The sequence below is a fragment of the Penaeus monodon genome, chromosome 36 (assembly GCF_015228065.2).
Source record: "Penaeus monodon isolate SGIC_2016 chromosome 36, NSTDA_Pmon_1, whole genome shotgun sequence".
In the NCBI taxonomy this organism is placed as follows: Eukaryota; Metazoa; Arthropoda; class Malacostraca; order Decapoda; family Penaeidae; genus Penaeus; species Penaeus monodon.
The window spans coordinates 23,123,259-23,145,758 of record NC_051421.1 but is presented as its reverse complement, the minus strand read 5'-3'; the positions used below and the strand labels follow the sequence as shown (position 1 = coordinate 23,145,758).

At 39.3% G+C, this 22,500-nt stretch overlaps 2 protein-coding genes across 3 annotated transcripts in view; one reads left to right on the top strand and one right to left on the bottom strand.

The window, feature by feature from the left end:
- LOC119595863 overlaps positions 1-1,749 on the top strand; it is a 6,809-nt gene extending 5,060 nt beyond the window's left edge. The window contains exons 6-10 of the mRNA XM_037945064.1: positions 23-132; positions 561-671; positions 863-913; positions 1,428-1,581; positions 1,693-1,749. Of these exons, the coding sequence (XP_037800992.1) occupies positions 23-132; positions 561-671; positions 863-913; positions 1,428-1,581; positions 1,693-1,722 (456 nt within the window). The 3' untranslated portion in view covers positions 1,723-1,749. The remainder of the gene's footprint in view (positions 1-22; positions 133-560; positions 672-862; positions 914-1,427; positions 1,582-1,692) is intronic.
- Positions 1,750-3,489: 1,740 nt separating this feature from the next.
- LOC119595862 (galactosylgalactosylxylosylprotein 3-beta-glucuronosyltransferase P-like) overlaps positions 3,490-22,500 on the bottom strand; it is a 24,269-nt gene continuing 5,258 nt past the window's right edge. The window contains exons 1-6 of one of the 2 annotated variants that reach the window (XM_037945062.1): positions 15,956-16,009; positions 14,688-14,894; positions 9,619-9,877; positions 7,931-8,085; positions 6,727-7,014; positions 3,490-6,188 (exon numbers count right to left, since the gene is read on the bottom strand). In XM_037945062.1, the coding sequence (XP_037800990.1) occupies positions 6,024-6,188; positions 6,727-7,014; positions 7,931-8,085; positions 9,619-9,877; positions 14,688-14,894; positions 15,956-15,994 (1,113 nt within the window). In that variant the 5' untranslated portion in view covers positions 15,995-16,009 and the 3' untranslated portion in view covers positions 3,490-6,023. Of the gene's footprint in view, positions 6,189-6,726; positions 7,015-7,930; positions 8,086-9,618; positions 9,878-14,687; positions 14,895-15,955; positions 16,010-22,500 lie in introns of those variants that run through there. The other variant, XM_037945063.1, reaches the window with a different exon arrangement.

Below are 22,500 nucleotides of genomic sequence, written 5' to 3'. Positions count from 1 at the left end.
ATACAAATTTTCTTTTTCACAGCTACGTGCAAATTGTGGCCTTCACGTTGTTTTTCGCTCTCCAATTAGCACGCAGATAATGAAACAACTCTTGACAGACTGTTCCAGTGCTGAAATCATTAGTTTTGGAGAGTAAGTCTGCTACTTTAACTACTTTGTTATCCTTATTTTCTTCTGCTTCTCATTTTTTCCTCTTCTCTTCTGTTTCCTTCTTTGGTTTCTGTCTTTCTTGCCATCTCTCCATCTTCCCTTCTCTCTTTCTCACTGCATTTCCCAACCTTATGTTCCTCTTTTCTCTCCCCTCCCCCCGTCCCTTCCTTCCTATTCTGTAGTTGACCAAAAGGAAGACAGAGACCTCCTATACTTTTTTTTCCTGTTTTAATCACTTTCATTCCCTGATTTTTATAAAGTGCAATTTTTTTGAAGCATAGGCCTAGCTCAAGATGCAAATCCTGTTGTGTGAATGCATTACAAGAGAATGATTTGCCTTCAATGTTGATATTGGTTTTTGTTTTGCTCCTTAATTTTTGTGGCCTAAGATCTATACTTTTTTCCCATAGTTCTTGCCAAGTGAATTTCAAATCTGTAAAAGAGGCTGAAGACAATTGGAAGACTTTGCAGAAGCTGGTATTGAAGAATGAAAAGAATAACATATCATTTGAGGAGTTGAGGTAAGATGAAAAAAAATCTGTCGTTGAGTTTTTATTTTTTCCAAGAACTTTAGCGTGGAATGCTTACAGTCCTGGTTATAGACACACGTCACTGCTTTTGTATTTTGGAGAATGTTTTCTGGAAGTGGACTCATTGTGATTTTCACTCTTATTCATTATTTTCAGTAATGCTTTTCTCTTTTCCCTTTAAGTATATTGTGTGTAGAGCCTGATTCAGAAGCAGCAAATGATAATGGTGCAAGGTAAGAGTAATTTTTTCTTGAAAAAATAGTAAGCTCAGAAACATTGGTAACGTAAATGGCCATTTGAATGAATAAGGATTGTGCTTTATAGGCCAATTATTACTTCTGAGACTGCACATTTCATAAGTGATTATTTTCTCATAATATTTTTATGAAATGAACACAACTATACAAATATAATTCTCCCTCAATCATTCACACACTTTCTCTGTCTCTCTCTCTCTCTCTCTCTCTCTCTCTCTCTCTTTCTCTCTCTCTCTTTCTCTCTTTCTCGTCTCTCTCTCTCTCTCCTCTCTCTCTTTCTCTCCTCTTTCTCTCTCTCCTCTCCTCTCCTCTCCTCTCTCTCCTCTCCTCTCCTCTCCTCTCCTCTCCTCTCCTCTCCTCTCTCTCCCTCTCTCTCTCTCCTCTCCTCTCCTCCTCTCCTCTCCTCTCCTCTCCTCTCCTCTCTCCTCTCTCTCTCTCAGATCATTTTAAATAATTATATTTTATTTGTTATTTTTCTCAATTTGTATAGTGAAGAGTTAAAACTGCTGGAAAACATTGATGAAGATGAAAATCAGGCAAGTAAAAAGATAAATGAGAAGCTCATGGAGATAGAAAAGAAGAGGAAAATGCAAGATGACGAGGATGAATATGGCCAATATGAAATACAAGCAAAGAAGAAGAAGGTAAGGGCAACTTGAGTTGTGCTGTTTCATAGTAAAAATGGACTTATTAAGTATTTCCATTCAAGAAACTTCAGAATTATGTTATTAATATCATTCCTATTGTCTTTTCAGGAAGCTGTTATCAATAGCACTTTATTGTAATGATTCAAATAAAACCAATAAGACAAATTTTATGTTTCCCCTTCCTTCAGCTACCCAATATTGTGCAGTTAACCAACTTTTGAAATATGACTCTGATTGTAGGTACTTTTTACATTTAAAAGCCAGTTTGAAAGCAATTGGCTTTTGACCTTTATCATTAGTTTGAACAATGAGCAGAGAATGTGAGGCTCACTTTGTGCCAGTTCTGAACAGCCTGGGGTAGCCATGGGCATGGTATTCCCCTGTTTAGTTGTCTAGCCCTTACCCCACAAGGGATGCCTGTTTTTCTCCCCAATAAACTTCAGGCTTACCATAGCCAGTAATGAAAACTTTATTAGAGGCATTGAGGCTTTCCCCTTCATCACCTAACCCCACAGATTTAAATTATCCCAATTCACTGATCTCAGACTCTCCTTTGACCACGACTCAGTCCAAATCCCAGGTCATTACTCAACCTCCAGTAAACATTCCTCCTCTTCCAACATACTCTGCTTCATCTCCTTCATCCCTAAAGCTATCTTCATCTACTACTTTCTCTTCCCTTATTGCTACTCTGCGTCCTTATTGTCCACGACCCTGTCTCAACACTACTCCCTCTTCCACATGTCCCTGTTCTACAGACCTTTTGAATAATCTGTTTAGCCCAGCCAAATAGGGTTAATTTTTTGTGATCTCCTCTACAGCTCCTTACTTTGACTACACTCTCCTCTTTCAGCAATTTCTCTAAAAACAAGTAGGCAAAGTTTCCTTCTGTAGCGACCCCAGTCATTCCTGCCTTGTCACAGTTACATCTGAATCCCAAGCTAAAGCATTATCAACCTTAATTGACTTCACTGGGAAACCCATTCCTGCCTCATCCCTCCCTCAATACTTGTACCAGAACTGTCGCCATCTTCCTGACAAACTGCCCTGTTTACGACAAGGATTGGTTAGATTGTGGAGAAGACCTACTTGCCTGCCTTGTTGACTATGATGCAGTATCAGTACAATACTGTTGCCAAGATTACTTTCTGAAGACATGACCTCCCCTTGATGTTTATATTGGCAGAGAGTGCCTCCCTGTTTGACTATATCAAACTTCCCCCTCATCGATGTCAGAATTGATTGTGTCTAGACTACCCTGCCAAACACTACTGCCCCACAGCCTAATACACATGTGCCAGTTGTTAGGCTCACATAATGTACTTTATAGGGGCTGCCCTACCTTCAAGTTTGGTCTTTTTTCATCCCCTTCTGTCCACTTATCCTAATCATGAACTCTTTTTTTATCCTTTTATGTCTAGCACATTTATTTGTTTTAAACATTAACCATTAACCATCTTCTCCTAATAACCTTTTTTTCTAAGACCTCTCCAACCAAATTCTTGAAGACATTCAAACTATATGATCATAACACAAGATAACATGCCTATACCTCATCCATCATCCAGTCTCTCTGCTCCCATTCCCTCCACATTCAAAGTAACTGCTGACATTCATCCTCCTCCTCTAGCACATTTATTTTGCATTGTAACCATTAACCACTTGAACATCTTCATGCATGAAACAAAACGGCCACAGTATAGAAGACTTGACTAGACTTATAAAATAAAATTAAAAAAATGGATCCATTTGTAAATGTCCTAACAACCAAGTTTGTGACTTATACCACAATTGATGTAAGTTCTTCACAAGTTTTAGAGAAATGTTCATATTTATATTAATTTTAATTTACTTAATTAAGTTTTCTTTACAAATTAGCCCATAGTCAATGTAAAGGAAACAAACTTTGCAAAATATCACTTATATTTGTACAATAAAAAAGAACATTACATTTATACATAACTGCAAATGCATGTAAGCTTTGCAATTCAACTGATTTCAGAGGACAATGATGATGCTTCTAGAAAAAAAAGACATGAGACATAAATACTGTATGGTATAATGTAAACTGAAGATGATTGTTTGTGATGAAATGCAAGGTGCTCAAGTTGATGCATTATTTCTATATACCTCAAACAAAAACACAAAGTCAAGGTAAAAAATAAAAGTTAAAGATAACTATGACATTAACAGTAAGAAAACTGTTCTACAAAGTAATCATGATCAACCTCACCATGACTATAATAATATACAAAACTAAGGATTTCCATATAAAATCCATGTTACTTAGACTTTTCAATTCACCTCAACCACCACCCTGTAAAAAAATAGTGTGTTTGATGGGGATAATTTATTTCTTTTATGACCACTTTTGTTTATGTGATACTGAAATGGTTTATGATTTCCTTCACTAGAAAAACATGGGTCAGTGTGAAAAAGGTTTTATAAAGATATAATGAAAGAGCCTTTGTAGATTGGGGGAAGGGAGGTAAGGAAGGGAGCTTTGACAGACCCATGGGATTTATTAGATATTTAAAAAGGAGTGAACTCATTTAAGTTGTCGAGATTCTATATAGTGAGTTGGTGTGAATCTTAAATGCTGATGTTATCATAAACAAAATTACACACTTCACATATATTCTTACACAACTTATAAAACAAACTAATATACTGGGATCTGTCACTGGTTAAAAGAATATAGATCAACTTTAGTGAGAATCCAATTAGTATTTTCTAATTAATAATGTGTTTTTGTTTAAACACAAGTGTGTGTGTACGTGCATGCGTGTTTGTGCTTGTTTGCATGTTGATTTGTTTGTTTGTGTGTGCATTTGATTGTGCAAGCATGTTTGAGTGTATGCGCGTGCATGCATGTGTGTGTGTGCATGTGTATGAAATTGTTTATGTTTGTATGTACAAGCGAGTATGTGTGTAAAAATGAGTAAGTGCAAAAGTGTGTACCCCCTCCCCCCCAACAAACCAGTTAACAGAACTTGTAATTGAAATCAAGATGGCATACTATGACCTGTAAATGCATTAAATTTGTTCACAGCCACAAACAATTACCAAAGTTACAACAGCTACTTTGTAATTAAAATAAATTATTTCTGAACAGTTTTCACTCATCAATGTAAATTTACTGTGCTACATTTATTTTTTCTATAAATTCATATAAAATTTACATATAGATCAACTGCTCTTTTCTCACCAGGGCTTCATTTACCTTTGTGCTTTAGAAATGACATTCACTCTGATAAATGTAGAATAGATATGAATGAGAATGACCATCTTAACAGTGCAAGAGATGTATTTGACTGATTTCAATGTATATCTGACAAAAATATTGTCAAAACTGGTCAAGGACATCTCTTACATTGTGAAGATGCTCATTCTCATTTATATCTTTTCATTTACAAACATTAGAAGCTAGAGTAGGACCTATATTTTCATGAACAGTTAATGAGAAATTATTATTTCTGATCTAGTGGAACTGAAATATTACAAAGATAGTACATATATAACTTGAGAATACATTTTAGTTAAGTATATGTGTAGGTGTCTGCTATATAATTTTAATGAGACATAACCATTCAGCTAAAAAGCACTATCAATGCAATATTGCAAAATATTGAGCACAGGTAGATATATACTGCGGAATTCCCAAAAAAGAAACGCAAGACAATTTTCTGATCTTAAAGCATGCTTGGGAAACAACTATTTACATTACTGGAAAAAATGAACAATTATCCCATTCCTCCTTTAAGTATAAAAAAAATTAATAATGGTTGTAATTACACTTCAATTTAGGGATTTTGTTTCATTTGCTAAAATAACTACAAATAAAAAAATATTTTATAACAAAATATAGTACAAATATATATCCAGACTAAAAAGAACTGGATTTAATAAAAATTAAATTGCTCTGTTCCAAATTGCACCTTTACCAGTTGCTTAGTATATGCAACTTCCTCACCCAATTTTTATTCGAACTCACCAAAAATTATGCACTCTATCCCTAGTCCTCAATGTTCATTATAAGGACAGTGGTGAGTATTTGGTAACTAGCAAATATGGTCACAAATAAAATAAATGTAACATACCGTAGTCACATAAAAAATCAACAATGGTACTGGCATGCAAGTCTATACCAATACATAAAACTCATACACACCTTTCCCAAATCCCTCATCCCTGCACACATGCATGATAATATTCTGATAAAAGTCACCATACCATTGAAATCAGATTTATGATACAATAGAGTGACACTTAGAATATCCACTAATAGGAACAAGTCTTAGTCACCAAAGGCACATTGTGATTAGCATATTTACACTATTGGAAGAAATCTAAATTGTGTTGTGACTAATGATTACAGTACTGTACCATGTATTATCACAAATTCTTGAAAACTCTGAAAATGGATAAGAAAGATTTATTTACACCATCTTAATACCATTACTGGGTACTTTTCCTTGCGTTGTTCCGTTGCCTCTCCACAGTTTAGTTTTAAGGATGTCCAAGTTTGTTCCCATTGTCATCTTATTCTGAACTACTGGTAATGCAGGTTGATTTTTCTTGGTCTGTGTATGCCATACCCAAATCTGTAAACATAATTGCTTGTTGAAAAATAATACTTAAATTCACATTAAATTCATATCAATTTACTTTAATGTATTTCCTCTTGAAATCTATGAATAGTAGTCTACATGAAATACCTCAATATATATTCTGTTGTTTTAACTTTTTGTGCTGGGATGGTATGCCACATCTACCCTATCCACTGTGATTTTATTTTAGTGACTGCATTAACAAAGCGATAGCTCCACAAGCACTTAGTCACCAAGGAGTCAATTACTAGTCCGTCCTATCTCACCTGTCTATCTTCTTTTTTTTTTTCATAACTTTATAATAATTATAACATCCAAAAATAAGTATAAATCTTAATAGCATTAGAAAAAGAAAGAAAAAATCAAGGAATGGGGAAATCAGGTGAGGACATGGGCTTTTAACTGGCTCAATGGTGGCTGGGCATTTGTAGAGACATCTGTGTATGACAAAATTCTCAATGAGCAGTGCACATACCCCCATATAAAGGATCAAGCATATTCCCCACACAACTGATGTTCTATATTGTCTTACCTTTGTGCAGTTAAATGCTAGTGGTTCTATCTCATGTGCTTTTATCCCCAAACTTCTTAAAAATCCATCTTCTTCAAAGCCCACCTTAAAAGGCATTGTGGCTTTCGGTCGCTCAAGAAAATACTGGACATTAACTGCAAACCCAGCCATATCACATGGGAATCTTCGTTTAGATATCCAGCCATCATAGAAGCCCACTACTTTTCCATTGCGGACTATGGGAGATGACACTCCAAGCTTTGTCACCAATCCAACAGGAAACATTGAAACCCTCTGTGTCCATCTCATCTGCAAGAGAGTTTTTTGTGAAACTAGCTGTACATGGTAAAAGATATCCCTCTGATATACATAGATACATGATAATTCCCTCTGACATAAAACACACAGATTCTCTCTCTCTCTCTCTCTCTCTCTCTCTCTCTCTCTCTCTCTCTCTCTCTCTCTCTCTCTCTCTCCTCTCTCTCTCTCTCTCTCTCTCTCTCTCATGCACACGCGCGCGCGTGCGCACACATACATACATACATACACACACACACACACACACACACACACACACACACACACACACAACACGCACGCACGCAGGCACGCACGCACACACACACACACACACACACACACACACACACACACACACACACACACATATATATATGCACGTACGCACGCACATGGACTTGCACTCATACACACATTTATGAATTTGTATAGATATATACATGTGTATGTGTGTGTGCGTCGTGTGCGTGCGTGTGTGTGCGTCGTGTGCGTGCGTGTGCGTCGTGTGCGTGCGTGCGTGTGTGTGTGTGCGCGCGCGTGTGTGTGTGTGTGTGTGTGTGTGTGTGTGTGTGTGTGTGTGTGTGTGTGTGTGTGTGTGTGTGTGTGTGTGTGTGTGTGTGTGTGTGTGTGTGTGTGTGTGTGTGCGTAAATGTGTGTGTGTGCGTGCGTACATGTGTGTGTGTGTGTGTGTGTGTGTGTGTGTGTGTGTGCGCGTGAGTGTGTGTGTGTGTGTGTGTGTGTGTGTATGTGTGTATGTGTGTGTGTGTGTATGTATGTGTGTGTGTACGTGAGTGTGTGTACGTGAGTGTGTGTACGTGACTGTATGCGTGCGTGCGTTCGTGCGTGCGTGTGTGTGTGTCCGTGTGCGTGCGTGTGACTGGCTGAACGCGTGTATAAACAGACCAAAGAAAGCGAAAACACTTGCCTGTTCAAAGAGCTTGATATCGTAGGTGTTGTCATCGTCAGCAAAGTAGAATACCCCGTCCTTCGCATTTTCTCTGATGTATTCCAGGCCGGATAAGCGATTGGCGACGCCGCGAGGCTTGTTTTTTACCTTCTGATATTTATCTGGCATCATTACTGAAAGAATAAAAATGCAGAGTAAGCATTACAAATGGATTTCGTTTCTCCCACGTTTCCTCTGTATCATGTCGCAAATTGCGCCGACCTGCCAATAAAACCGGTATCCAAACCATGTTAAGTAAGTTAACTATGTTAAGTATATAAGTCTCTGCTCAGGCGTGGGCAATCATCATTACAGTTTTACATATATCTGACATGGTACAGTAGTATGTGACTACTGTAATTGTACGAGCTAAAATAGAAATAGTTCATACATCATACAAAATTATTGCGTTGATGTGATTTTGCAACTGTTTATATAACACTGTTGTTATTTGTTTACGGAAGTTTTAGTAAATTTAGGATATAGTACGAGTCTATCTTCCAATGATCAGATGAAATGAAATATTGACATAGTTCTTTATACCTCATGTTAGGTGGTCTGAAGGGCTGTATCACATGGCATTCCGAAATATAATGCTCAAGCGTTCGCTTGTTTTCTTCGTTACACAGCCTACATTTAGATTCATCTGCACTTCTTGCACCGTGCAGTTGCCAGTACATTCTGTAACCTAAACGTATTCTGGCAATAACCACGTTACATTGTCTGGTTTGACTTCGGTACCACCCAAGTGGCACCGAAGGCTTGCTATCTTTGTAATGATTGTAGTGCCTTGTGGTACAGTTTTCAAGCCTTTGAGTGTTGGTCAGATCTACTAGTTCTTCCTTATGAGAATTTTTCAATATATGTCCAACCCTAGCAAGAGGCATCCCAAGATCTATGTTCACAGTATCTTTGCTACAGGCTTTCTTCACCAATTTGTTTACGTGGTCGTGCTTGCGTATGCCAACATAAGATGGAATCCATACAAACTGAATGTTGAAATTGCGCTCTATTACATAAATTACGTTACGCTTAATGCAACTCACAATTTCCTCATCGTCACCTGCTTTGAAGGAATTTAGTGTTCGAACAGCACTTTGTGAGTCACAGATAATTACTTCAGAGCCCCGAGACATTAAGAATTCCGTTGCAAGGAGATACCTGCCAACTCCGTTTGTGTAGTGCTGGCCCAATTTTTGCACTCTCATGTTTACTTGATGTTGTAGTAAGCCATTTTTGTAAAAAGAGCAAGCACAACCAGCTTTGTATCCAGACTACAGATCCGTTAGCGTAACACTTGTATACATCATCGCCCATAGGTTGTGTGTGTTTCTTTATCGTTGCTAACGCAATTTGTTTTAACACGCAGTTATGTACGTTTTTTTGTGGTAAACATGTAAGATGCACGATCAATGTTTAATTCTTCCATGGTGGAATGCATCCAAACTAGTATGGGAAATATGACATACAAACACCCGAGACTTTTTCGCACATGTACGGATACACTCTTAGTCACACACACACACACACACACACACACACACACACACACACACACACACACACACACACACACACACACACACACACACACACACACACACACACACACACACTTCGGATACGTATGGAGTTAAATTAATACTAGTCTTACTGTTGTCACCAACCTCTTCGGTAGACAGTCTTCAGGCCAGTTTCATTTAGATAGTTGACGACCGCTTGGGTAGGCACGGGCGCGTCTTCTGACACAATCCACACCAAATTGGGTACGTTCATGAGCGTTTGGGCCGTTCGTGTGAGCTCGGGGACCTGTTCCGCTCGTGGGTACGTTGGGGTTATGATATATAAAGGTGGCAGCCCCTCGACCCACTTGCCACGGGCGCAGCTGCTAGCTCCCGCTGCTGTTCTGTCGGCATCCTGTGGTTTCTGAAAATATAAAGGACAGATGTTAATCGATGGTCCTGTGTGTGTTTCTTAGTATAAACCAAGAAACACAAATATACCCTCTCCGACTGAGAGGCTGTAGTACAACCGTGTAGTAATTGGCACTTGGTCACCAGAAAATTATTGCTACTAGGGAAATAAGAGTATAATCTTTATCCACTTCTGTCTTTGTGGTTTCCAATTAAGGGTCATCAGCATTAACCGAAGCGTGTTGTAATATGAATTACAGTATGATAGAAATTTCTTACTCAAGGGGTACTGACACGAAGTTGTTGGACGGTTCTTGTAATTTTCATTTATGCCCTCTCTCTCTCTCTCTCTTTATAATAGACTCAATACTTGGACTGGCTTAGCAAAGATAAATTTAGTACTACTTGACTCTTTCAAGAATACAACAGCGATGAACGGTGACGTGCCCGGGCCCAGCCTAGGGCAGGAGGAAGGGAGGAAATCTTGACGAGCGGCGACGAGGCTCATTCTGTTGGGCCAGCCTGGATCAAGGGCTGAGGTCACTGTGCTTTTCCTCGTGTGGTGCCAATATCGAGACTGTCCGAGGCCAGGCGAGCCGTTTAGCTCTTGGGCAGAAGCCACGTGGGCCCTCGGGATGGGCGCCGTTTAGGACGCCTATAGGTTGCATACAATTATGCTTGTATGCCAGGCATACTCCCCCCCCCCCCACTCTCTCTACCTACCTATTTATCTTTTTTCTCTCTCTGTCTATCTTTCTCTCCCTCTTTTTCTGTTTCTTTATCTTTTGCAGCAAGTGATAAAGTGATAAAAGTACTAAATATCTGCGAGCATTAGAGGTTAGACGGCTTGCTCTAAGGTGTCTTCGTAAATGTCATGGATTTTCGGATTGTAGACCTGTTGGCGTTGGTGGAGGAGAGTCGAATTACTGTAAGGCTGGAAGCAGATGGCTCTTCAGGAATGCGAGGCGAGGGAGATTAAGGGAGCAGGTCACTACACTCTCTCTCTCTTTATTCTCCTCTCTCTCTCTCTCCCTTTATTCTCTTTCTCTCTTCTCTCTCTCTCTCTCTCTCACCCTCCCCCTTTCTCTGCCTCTTTAAATATCTGTCTATGTCTCACCTCCCTCTCTCTCACTCATTTCCCCTCTCCCTCTCACTCTCTCTCTCTCTCTCTAAAGAGTTAAGAGAAAAAAAAACTTTATCCGTTGTACTTGGGCCATTTTGGCGGCCTCGACCTTTTAGCGATCATTTTTAGAACTATGTCGTTTTCATTAATATTTTCCGATACTGACCTTTTTGCGACTTCGATCTTTCACTGACCGGTTTTTGCAATCCTGTCCTATTTTTGGCGTGCTCTTAAAACGATGCGGAGTCTTTTTTTACGCGACCTTGACCTTACTGAGGCATTTCTCGGGCTCTTGAACTTGTGGTCATACTTGTGGCCTGACCTTTCCAATGAACTTGACTTTCTGCAACACTGGCCTTGGCCTTCTTTTGCTATTAGTTTGTCGTACACACACACACACACACACACACACACACACACACACACACACATTCTTTGGTGTTCCTGCGTCAATAATTTAAACAGCGGATGACTATCGCCTAAAAGACAAGGAGAAAAAGGTGTGCGCAGACCATTTGTTAAGCAAGGATAGAGTCTATTGTAAGGAAGATAAATGGTCGTTATCTTTAAATAATAAAAACTCATGCATCAGAAAATCAAATCGAGCGTATATTTATGTGAAACGTTGCGAGGTAATTAGTGCAGGTAATATGAGGACCAAATAACGGCAATCAACAAGGAAAATATGCGGCGTCAGTGCTCCGCAATACGACATGAAAATATGCTCGAGTCTTTCCTGCGATGAAGGAAAGCGAATTCTAGTTAGATATAAATCAGGGATAAAATCTAAATGATTGTCGTGAAGCTAGAGAGGAAGTTGTAGCATCAATGAGACTAAGACAGACAACATCCTCAAATCGAATTCTGCAAAATATCTGACACAACCTGAGGGGGCATGACTGGTACTGGTAAGGTTATATATTCTACTATTATGACAGACATGTGGCCTTTGCGATCTTGCGATCTTTTTTTTTCTTTCTTTCTTTCTTTTTTCTTTTCTTTTCTTTTCTTTTCTTTTCTTTTCTTTTCTTTTCTTTTCTTTTCTTCCAGGTGTTCATGGGTTGCAGTGATTCTAAGGGTAAAGAGATTAGGGAATAGGCCCAACGATATTGCACGACAAATGCTGCGGACGCGAGAGATAGGATTCTGCATCAGCACGGCTCTGACGACAGAGGTTACACATGAAGCTTGAAGGCTGCTCACAAAATGGCTCCCTCGATCAAAATGCAACATTGAGCTCTTCTGCACTTGGAACCAGTTGATTGTCTTATCACTGCATATATGAGCTGCCCCGAGTGGTTCGTCATATTTTGGGACTGGGGGTACTTGCTCAGAACTATTGCCCCGATAACAATGCGGGTTATGTGGTTAAATTTTTAAAAATTTCATTCAATATATATTTTTTTATATTGTTATCAGAATACAATGGGAAATGTATTGTTCTGACAGTTAACAAGTTGACGGACTTTGTTAAAAATAAATAAATAAATAAATAAAAAGTGGTGGACGACCCACGAGTTGAACTTTCGATTTTTTTTTGTTCAAGAAGCTAACAATGAAGTCGCAATATCATTTCTAAGAATAACCTTCATACAAAAATAGCTGCTAAAATAGACAATACTGACATTACGAGATATGATAATTTCATATCGTTATCTAATGCATTTTTTCGGAATGTAATGATATTGCAACAGGATCAACACCACGACTTCTTCACTACAATGTATGCGATGATGTGAAAGTCATTCAACTTAAAGAAAAAAAAAATACTTGTGGGTTGCGCCACCGAGAAACAAATTTATTAAATGCTAATCAGATGGCACTTAACGGAAACGGAAATCCGAAGCCATGGTATACAAACACCAATGCGTTATCTGAAAGAAACCTTTGAACTCTCGAAACCTTAACGTTTAAACAAGAACAGCCAAGCGAGGAAAACTTAAGGGCGACTCCATTTCGTGTAGGCCTAAGCGCGTGCACATTTTGATTAATGCGTAATCTGTCGCTGTCAGCGATATGTACTCAAATATGTGTTACGGCAAATCCAAATTTCTCTATGAAGTCATGTTATTAAAGAGACAAGAACACTACTACACTAGGTTCAGGATGGTACATGTTAGCCGTTCAACGAGGTCACTGCTAGGGATATATGGAAGGAGAGAGAGAGAGAGAGAGAGAGAGAGAGAGAGAGAGAGAGAGAGAGAGAGAGAGAGAGAGAGAAAGAGAGAGAGAGAGAGAGAGAGAGAGAGAGAGAGAAAGAGAGAGAGAGAAAGAGAGAGAGAGAGAAAGAGAGAGAGAGAGAGAGAGAGAGAAGAGAGAGAGAAGAGAGAGAGAGAGAGGAGAGAGAGAGAGAGGAGCAGAGAAAAAGAGAGAGAGAGAGAGAGAGAGAGAGAGGAGAGAGAGAGAGAGAGAGAGAGAGAGAGAGAGAGAGAGAGAGAGAGAGGGAGAGAGAGAGGAGACAGAGAGGAGTAACTGGTAAAATGCAACATGCAGAGCCTCCGTATCACAATGAGACCGGTGTTTTTTATATGTGCCGAAGCATCGCAAAAACATAAGGGGCGTTACTGGTCCCTCTTCTTCCGAATCCGAAGATACGTTTCCCAAGAACTAATGATGCGTCATGGCTAATGTAGCGCCTGTTCATTATTCCGTGTTAAAAAAAAAAAGTAGAAAATCGTTGAATGGAACTGACGTGTGCGTGATTTATGTCTCCGTTAATCTGGGACTGTCGTGTGAAACGTCCTGGACTAACGGTGTCGGTTTTCTCAGTTCGTATTGCAACACAGTTCATTTATCAGCATTTGTTAATACTCGACTTTTGTTTTACTTTACTTCTGGCGGGAAAAAAGATCTGAAAATAATTTTATAACACAGCTCACTGTTCACTCGTAACTGACTACAAAAATGATGAACAAAGAAACTGTAGTTTTCCTCCTTGCGTGTCCCGATAACATTGAAAACAAAATGACGATTTCCTAGTTTTATAAAACTAAAAACACTGATAATGAATCTTCGCATGTTTCTTTTCTCATAAAATGCAATACGACTTATGCTTTCTGAAAATATCTTTATTTGAAGAAGCAAGGAGCAGGTGAAATCTATGTTTCAGTTTCCTTCATAATGGGATGGAAACAAAAATGCTTATAAACAACATACATATTTTAGCTTCACTCACAATCTAGAGAATGCCTTTTATTCACAACAAACGGGAAGTGGTAAAGAATTATATAAAATAATAGTATAAATACTAAAGGAAGATTAGTAATGGAAGGAGGGAGTCATCTCTGGTAGAATGAATTGTTGAATAAATAACTACAAAATACACAAGCGCAAGAACTTTTTCTATGTTTTTCTTCAGTATCATGACTGTTCCATTTCAATTGAACATTTGTCTCTAAAATACATCACACAAACGTACTTTTCTCTAGGAACATTACAGACTTTTCTGCTTACCTAGACTCTTTGCTCACTTTTGGCCTCTTGCTAACCATTTTTTTTTTTGTCTTTATCACCTCTTGAAAGAAACCATGCTATTTTCTCCAGGACTAAAATGCTGTTTCGTTTTTCGAACGTGAAGCTTAATCTCCATGATATTTTATATATGACATCCCTGATCAGAGACACAAGCGAAACGAAAGACAAAGAAGCCGATCGCCTTGCCTATTGCAGCCGGCAGCAAAGCCTGCGCCAGCGCACTCACCTGGAGGAGGGGTGGAGAAACTCCTGGGGGTGGGGGGAGGAGGGCCGCAGCCGCCTGGTGGAGAGCCCTGGCCGCACCTTTGACCGGGTCTCCAAAACCCTCCACCTCGTCTTCCTTGGGCCTCGTCGCCAACAGCAGCAGGAGCACGAGCACTGCTCCCCCGCCCCACAGCAAGCACAGCCGGGGATTCATCAGCCGAACCATCGACTGCGAAGAAAATATTTTTAAAAATAAACAAGCTATGCCAAAGAAATGGGGCGTATTAATTCAATAACGTGGTCCAACTCTAGGAACAACATTTGATTTCGTGCTGAAAGCAAATTAAACTATGGTTTAGTTGGTTCTGTAGATGTTTTTTTTTTCTATTGGTTGGTTTCAAATAAAAAATAAACTTTAAACATGAAAAATAGTACCTCTTTGCAATAACTATCGTTCCCCCTCTTGACTGTCTGCGAATGGGTTTAACGGTCAAATTAATTTTTACTTCCACACACTATAAGGAGTTAACACCCCTTAGAATTCTCCTGAACTGTCATTGTTTAATTGTTTGTCTGTGTATATATATATATATGTGTGTGTGTGTGTGTGTGTGTGTGTGTGTGTGTGTGTGTGTGTGTGTGAGAGAGAGAGAGAGAGAGAGAGAGAGAGAGGAGAGAGAGAGAGAGAGAGAGAGAGAGAGAGAGAGAGAGAGAGAGAGAGAGAGTGTGTGTGGTGGGTAGTGTGTGTGTGTGTGTGTGTGTGTGTGTGTGTGTGTGTGTGTGTGTGTGTGTGTGTACAGTAATATGCGCATGCTGTACGTGTGTGATGTGTGAACACGTTGTGCGTGTGTGTGTTCTATATGTAATGTGTGTTGCATGTGTGTATTGCGTGTGTGTCTTCTATATGTAATGTGTGTTGCATGTGTGTATTGCGTGTGCGTATGCGCCCGTTAAGACTTATGGATACATTTCAAAAGCATATATATTAAAAACGTTCTTCTTAAATACATATACTATAATCTATAACTAGAATAAATCAACAGCATCACTACTACTTTCCTGGTGTATTACTGGAAAATCACTGGTAATTTGCCGCTAAAGCCATATCATCATTCGCGACCTTCCACAGTATTCAACGAAGAAAGGCAACCACAACAAAATGCATTACCACATTATCTCGTGAACTATGGACTAGACCCTCTGCACAGTACCCTATTTCCGCACTTCAAAAAAAAACACAAGTAAATTTGGGCACGATGGCAGTCCAACAGGAATGCAGGAATTACTTACGGGAGAATTCCTTAACCGCCTCAGCAACGTATTTGCCATTTTTTTTTTTTTAAAGGCCTGGATATAGGAATGCAAACACGCGACAGCCGTTTCAGATCCCATGTGCGGTTTGCTGCCTCCCGCGACTGACACACACAATTAAAATGAAAACCCCCCGGGGAGGGGGGAGGGGGGGGGGGGGGGGAAAAGGAATTGATAACTTTTTTTTTAGCTTTTCCGCTCCTTTCCCCTCTCTCCTCTTCTCTCTCTCTCCTTTTCCCCCTCCCCTTTTCTCTTTCTTTCCTTTCCCCTTTTTTTTTTTTGTTTTTTTTTGGGGGATTTGTAGGGGGAAATTTTTTTTTTTTTTTTGGGGGGGTTTTTTTTGGGGGGAAAAGGGAAAAAAAATCAAAAAAAAAATTTTTTTTTTTTTTTAAAAAAAAAAAAAAAAAAAAAAAAAAAAAAAAAAAAAAACCCTTTTTGGGGGGGGGGAAAAAGGGGGGGGGGAAAAAAAAAAAAAAAAAATGGGGGCCCCCCGGGGGGGGGGGGGGAAAAAAAAAAATTTTTTTTTTTTTTTGGGGGGGGGGGGGGGGGGGGGGGGTTTTTTTTTTTTTTTTTTTTTTTTTTTTCCCCCCTCTTTTTTTTTTTTTTTTTTTTTTTTTCCCCCCTTTTTTTTTCCCCCCCCTTTTTCCCAAAAAAAAAAAACCCCCCCCCCCCCCGGGGGGGGGGGGGAAAGAAAATTTTTTTTTTTTTTTTTTTTTTTCCTTTTTTTTTCTTCTTCCCCCCCCCCCCCCTTTTCCCCCCCTTTTTTTTTTTTTCCCCCCCCCCCCCCTTTTTTTTTCCCCCCCCCATTTTTTTTTTTTTTTCCCCCCCCCCCCCCCCCCTTTTTTTTTTTTTTTTTTTTCCCCCCCTTTTTTTTTTTTTTTTTTTTTATTTTTTTTTTTTTTTTTTTTTTTCCCCTTTTTTTTTTTTTTTTTTTTCCCTTTTTTTCCTTTTTTTCCCTTTCTTTTCCCTTTTCCCCTTTTTTTTTTTTTCCTTTTTTTCTCTCCCCTTCCCCCTCTCTCTCTCTCTCTCCCCCTCCCCCCTTTTTTCCCCCCCCTTCCTTTTTCTTCTCCCCTCTCCCCCTTTTCTCTTTTCTCTCCCCTTTTTCCCTCTTTCTTTTTTTTCCCCCCCCCTTTTCCTCTTCTTTTTTCCCCCCCTTCCTCTCTCTCTTTTTTTTTTCCCCCTTTTCCCTTCCTCTCCCCTTTTTCCCTCTCCCCCTCCTCCTCTTCCTCTCTTTGTTTTCTCTCCCCCTCCCCTCTCTTCTTCCTTTTTCTCCCCCCTCCCTCCCCTTTTTTTTCTTTTCCCCTCTCCCCCCCTTTTCTCTCTTTTTCTCCCCCCTTTCTCCCCTTTTCCCGGGCTCCCCCCCCTTTTCTTTCTTTCCTCCCCCTCCTCCTCCCCCGCCCCCCCCTTTTTTCTCTTTTAAAATGTATATAGTATAGGGATTATATATATTATATATATTATTAATATATATTTTATTTTTTATATAATATAATAATATAATATATATATATATAAAATTTATATATAAAAAAATACATTTAAATATATATATAAATATATATATTTTTATATATATATATATATATAAATTAATAATATTTTATATAAAAATATTATATTATTATTGGTAATAATTTTAAAAAATAGATAAATATATAACTTATTATTTTCCCCTATAATCTCCTTTCTCTCTCTATTGTCTTTTTTTTAATTATATATATTTATATATTTTTATATAATAAATATAGATATAAAAAATTTTAATATATATAATATATATATTTAAACCCCCCCTTTTTTTTTTATCTAATATAATAAAATATATATATTATTTTTTTTATATTTTTTTATTAAAATTTTTATGAGTTATGTGTAATTTGTACGTGTGGGTGTGTGGTGGGGTTTTGGGGGTGTGTGTGTGTGGTGGGGGGGGGGTGGGTGTGTGTGTGTTTTTGTGTGTGTGTGTGTGGTGTGTGTGGTGTGGGGGTTTGGTGTGGGGCGGTTGTGTTGTGTTGTGTGCGGTTGTGTGTGGTGTGTGTGGGTTGTGTGTGTGTGTGTTTTGTGTGTTTTTGGGGGGGTTTGTGTGTGTGTGCGGTTGTGTTTTTGGGGGTTTGTGGGGGGGTTGTGGGTGTGTGCGGTTGTGTGTGGTGTGCGGTTGTGTGTGTGTTCCCCCCCCCCCCGGGGGTTTTTTGTGTGTGGTATGTGGGGTTTTGTGTGGATTGTGGGGGGGTGTGAGGGTTTTTGGTGTGTGGTGTGTATGTGTTTTGTGGGCGTGCGGGGGGGTTGTGTTGTGTGTGTGGGTGGGGGTGTGTGGGGGGGTGTGGGGGTGTGTGTGGTGTGTGTGTTGTGTGTGTGTGTGTGTGTGTGTGTGTGTGTGTGTGTGTGTTGTGTTGTGTGTGTGTTGTGTGTTGTGTGTGTGTGTGTGCTGTGTGCGTGTGTGTGTGTTGTGTGCGTGTGTGTGTGTTGCGTGTTGTGTGCGTGTGTGTGTGTTGTGTGCGTGTGCGTATGCGTATGCGTGTGCGTATGCGTGTTGTGTACGTGTGTATTGTGTGCGTGTGTGTTTGCGGTACAAAAGTAAACATTAAGTAATCGGAGAGAAAATGAACTTTCAACACCGTTATTACAGTCAGCTGTGGTGCATAAGCAACTCCGGATTGCGTAATCTAATAAGTTATCACATTGCGACATCAGTTTTCTTTCCTGTCGCCATGTTACGTTAATTACTTGATATACTTCACACGTTCTCTCGTATTACCAATCCATGTCCTTTTACTCATATCAACATTTGATTTACTTTCTCCCGTGTTATTGTGTGGTGTACTTTCTCCCGCATTATCTGTCTCGTCACGGAGGTGGACTTGAGAACAGACAGCATGTACATAAGCTTTGCCCGACATCCTTTACTCAAGGTTTCTGCGCGCGGTTTAGTCAGCGGAAACAAATTCTTCTTTTTCGTAGTCGCTACTCGCACAATTTACTTGGTAAACCACACTTCCAACGACATATAAAAGAAAAAGCATGAAAAGAAAAGAACAGAAAAAAAAAACCACAAACGAATGTTTCCTTGCAGCATATTCTGGCAGAATATGTTCGAGGTATATTCATGGAAATCCATGATCGCCATGTCCTTGTGGGACAGGGCACTTAAAAATATATAAATATATTCTTTAGGTAAAGCACACGACAACAACTGTAGATTAAACATATGATGACGGACTTTTTCCCACGGACACCGTTTTTAAATATAGATGATTAAATCTGGAGAGAAAATAAAACGTGGGAATACTAGCACATGCAGCCAAGGTGAAGCTCGTGGAGACAGCGTGATATAACAGAAATAGCTCTCTTTTTAAAAATAAATCCAGTAATGTACTAAAAGGGATATATCCATGGATTCTAACTCAAAACCTGTCTGTCAGGAATTCTTGCTATATGCAGCTTTAGAAAAAAATAACATAAAATGTAAATGACATTTCTTTCACCTTTTACCAATTATCTGTCTTAATGATAAAGAACGTCTATAACAGGTCGTCATCACCGGCTAATAGACTATATCAACATTTTTTTTCCTTTTTTTTATCGTAACGACTCCAGAAAAAAGGAAAGTGTTACTACAAAAAATGGCGTCCCTCGGTGGTAACGACCTAAAGTAGACAAAGGAAATACAATCTAGGACCACTTTTGAAGATACGTTGCTAATATCTATATCTATTTATCTATCTATCTATCTATATGTATGTATGTATGTATGTATGTATGTATGTATGTATGTACACACACACACACACACACACACACACACACACACACACACACACACACACACACACACACACACACACACACACACACACACACACACACACACACACACACACATGATGCCAAAATCCTTCACAGCCTTACTCGCAATACAATGATTTTAAGCCAATACATAACAAACCGAAATATCTTAAACACATGCAAAAGAATGGCATCAATTACTACGTGTGCATAACGACCCCAACGTATCATATTCACGTGTCAACGCCCACAAGCATATCGTCTGGTCTGCTGCATTCGCTCTCGCCAGACCTCCTCACGTGGCGGGAGGCCTGGTGCTGGGGTCCCGCTCGCTCGCTCGCTCCTCCGTGGTCGGCGTCCGGTGCAGAGAATATACAGAAAAGCGTGAATCGTGACGAGTGGAAGAGTAATGCAACTTCTTCAGTTCGTAAAAAAAAGGCCAGTACACACACTCCTTCCCTATCCCTGCCAATATCGTGTGATTGGCTGACTGACTGACTGACTGACTGACTGACTGACTGACTGACTGACTGACTGACTGTCTGACTGACTGTCTCTCTCTCTCTCTAAAAAAAATGGCTTTCATTTTGATACAACTAATCTCATACTGAAACGACTCCACATCAAGAGCTTTGTCTATTCGGTCAACGCTGATTGTAGCATCCTATGACGCTGTCGTAACCGTTATCATGAGTGTGAATCCATCTTATCTAAAACCAAGAGAACAACAATAATTCACCAATCCATCGACGTTTAAGCATGTATCTGAACGCATTACTATTTGCATATACACAGACTTCTGTCCTTATCTATAACAAACAGCCCTGATAAAAAAAACGGTGAATAAATGCGAGAAGTACAATCTCCTGTTTATCTGAATGAGGATGCCTTGCAAAACCTCCTGCAGATTACCCACAGTATCTTAAGTTTCCCGTGCAGACAGATGTCACGAATTGAGACTGCTGAAGAATGTTGGAGTCATCCTACAAGTCTAACCCTATATTCATCACCTATATGACTAATGCCTTCACTCCATGGGCATCTAGTTCTCTTCATTAAGATGATTAAGACACCCCGTGTCGCATTCCAATGGCCTTCCTTGCTCGCGACCTCTTCGGTGCCATAGATTCGGCGATCTGCAAGCCCTACGACTGTGCGAAAAACCTCCTGAGGACAAAACCTTGTGGCGAAAAACACTTTCGAGGCTACATTTTAGGGCAAAAGTGATACAAAATTCTTAATTATTTTTTTTCCTCATTTGCAGTTTATTAATAATTTAATGAAATTTGAAATAGCTTCACGTTTTATTATATTTCAAAATGAAATCACTAACAGGGTTGCATTAGAGCACGCATTTACAACGAAAGCACAGGTTTATAGTTCCCTGCTAACCTTACCTAATGAAAACCCACCTGTCTCTAAAGATTCAGTTTTCAATTTACATTTTTTTCTCATATTTTAATTTCATTAAGTTTTTGTTTTCCATTCTGTGCTTTAACACCCCCCCCCCATATTCCCGCCCATCCACGTCACACTTGTTTAACCTCACGTTCACCCTCGTACCTTCCTGTGTGTTAATTAATATTTCGCTGTGATGAAGACGAACCTCTAGAGTTTCCAGCTAGTGTATCTTATCCACGTTTTAACAACACTTACATAAAAGTAAAGGAATATATAATTTCGTTATTCATATAATACAAAGGACTGAGATGTTGAAGAATATAGGAATAAAAAGTCTGGGAAATTGCAAGCTAAAAATCAAATATTTAACAATGATTTTCTCGTTTCGTGTCTGACAGAGAGACAGGCAGACAGGGAAACAAACACACAGACATACAGAAAGACAAACACACAGACATACAGAGAGACAAACACACAGTCAGACAGAGAGACAAACAGACAGACACACACACAAGATTTTTTTTTTCCTTCGCCGTCAAGGTCAGAGGTTCGGGCGGGGAGATTGACCACGGCAAACAAAGGCCACGGCATTCCACTGGTCTGAGTCGCTGATTAAAAAAAGAATGTTTATTCGTCCTTATTCTTTCTTACGAATGCTCTTCAAGGCCACCCCGTAAGTGGTTCTGCTAAGAGAAGGCAGTTGTATTTTGGTAAACAAACCTCGAGCACGTACATCTCCCAGCTCGCACATGTGTGGACGCAACTGGCTGTTAAAAGAGACGAGGTGAAAGAGAAAGATACATAAATTGACATAAGTGTGTGTGTGTGCGTGTGCGTGTGCGCGTGTGTGTGTGTGTGTGTGTGTGTGTGTGTGTGTGTGTGTGTGTGTGTGTGTGTGTGTGTGTGTGTGTGTGTGTGTGTGTGTGTGTGTGTGAGAGAGAGAGAGAGAGAGAGAGAGAGAGAGAGAGAGAGAGAGAGAGAGAGAGAGAGAGAGAGAGAGAGAGAGAGAGAGAGAGATTTCCTTAAAATATAGACAAAGGAAACCCAACCTAGGACCATTTTTCTAATACCAGATTACTGTTGACGATACGTAGCTAATATATATATATATATATATATATATATATATATATATATATATATATATATATATATATATATATATGATGCCAAAATTCTACACTGCCTTACTCGCAATAAAATGATTTTAGCCAAGACATCACAATACATCAAAAGCCGAAACATCAGTATAAGATGCCAAAACGCCTATCCAAACTTCTTTTTGTGTAGAGGCTATCAGTCAATCGTTAGTTCTATATGCCTAAACTGTGCCATTACGA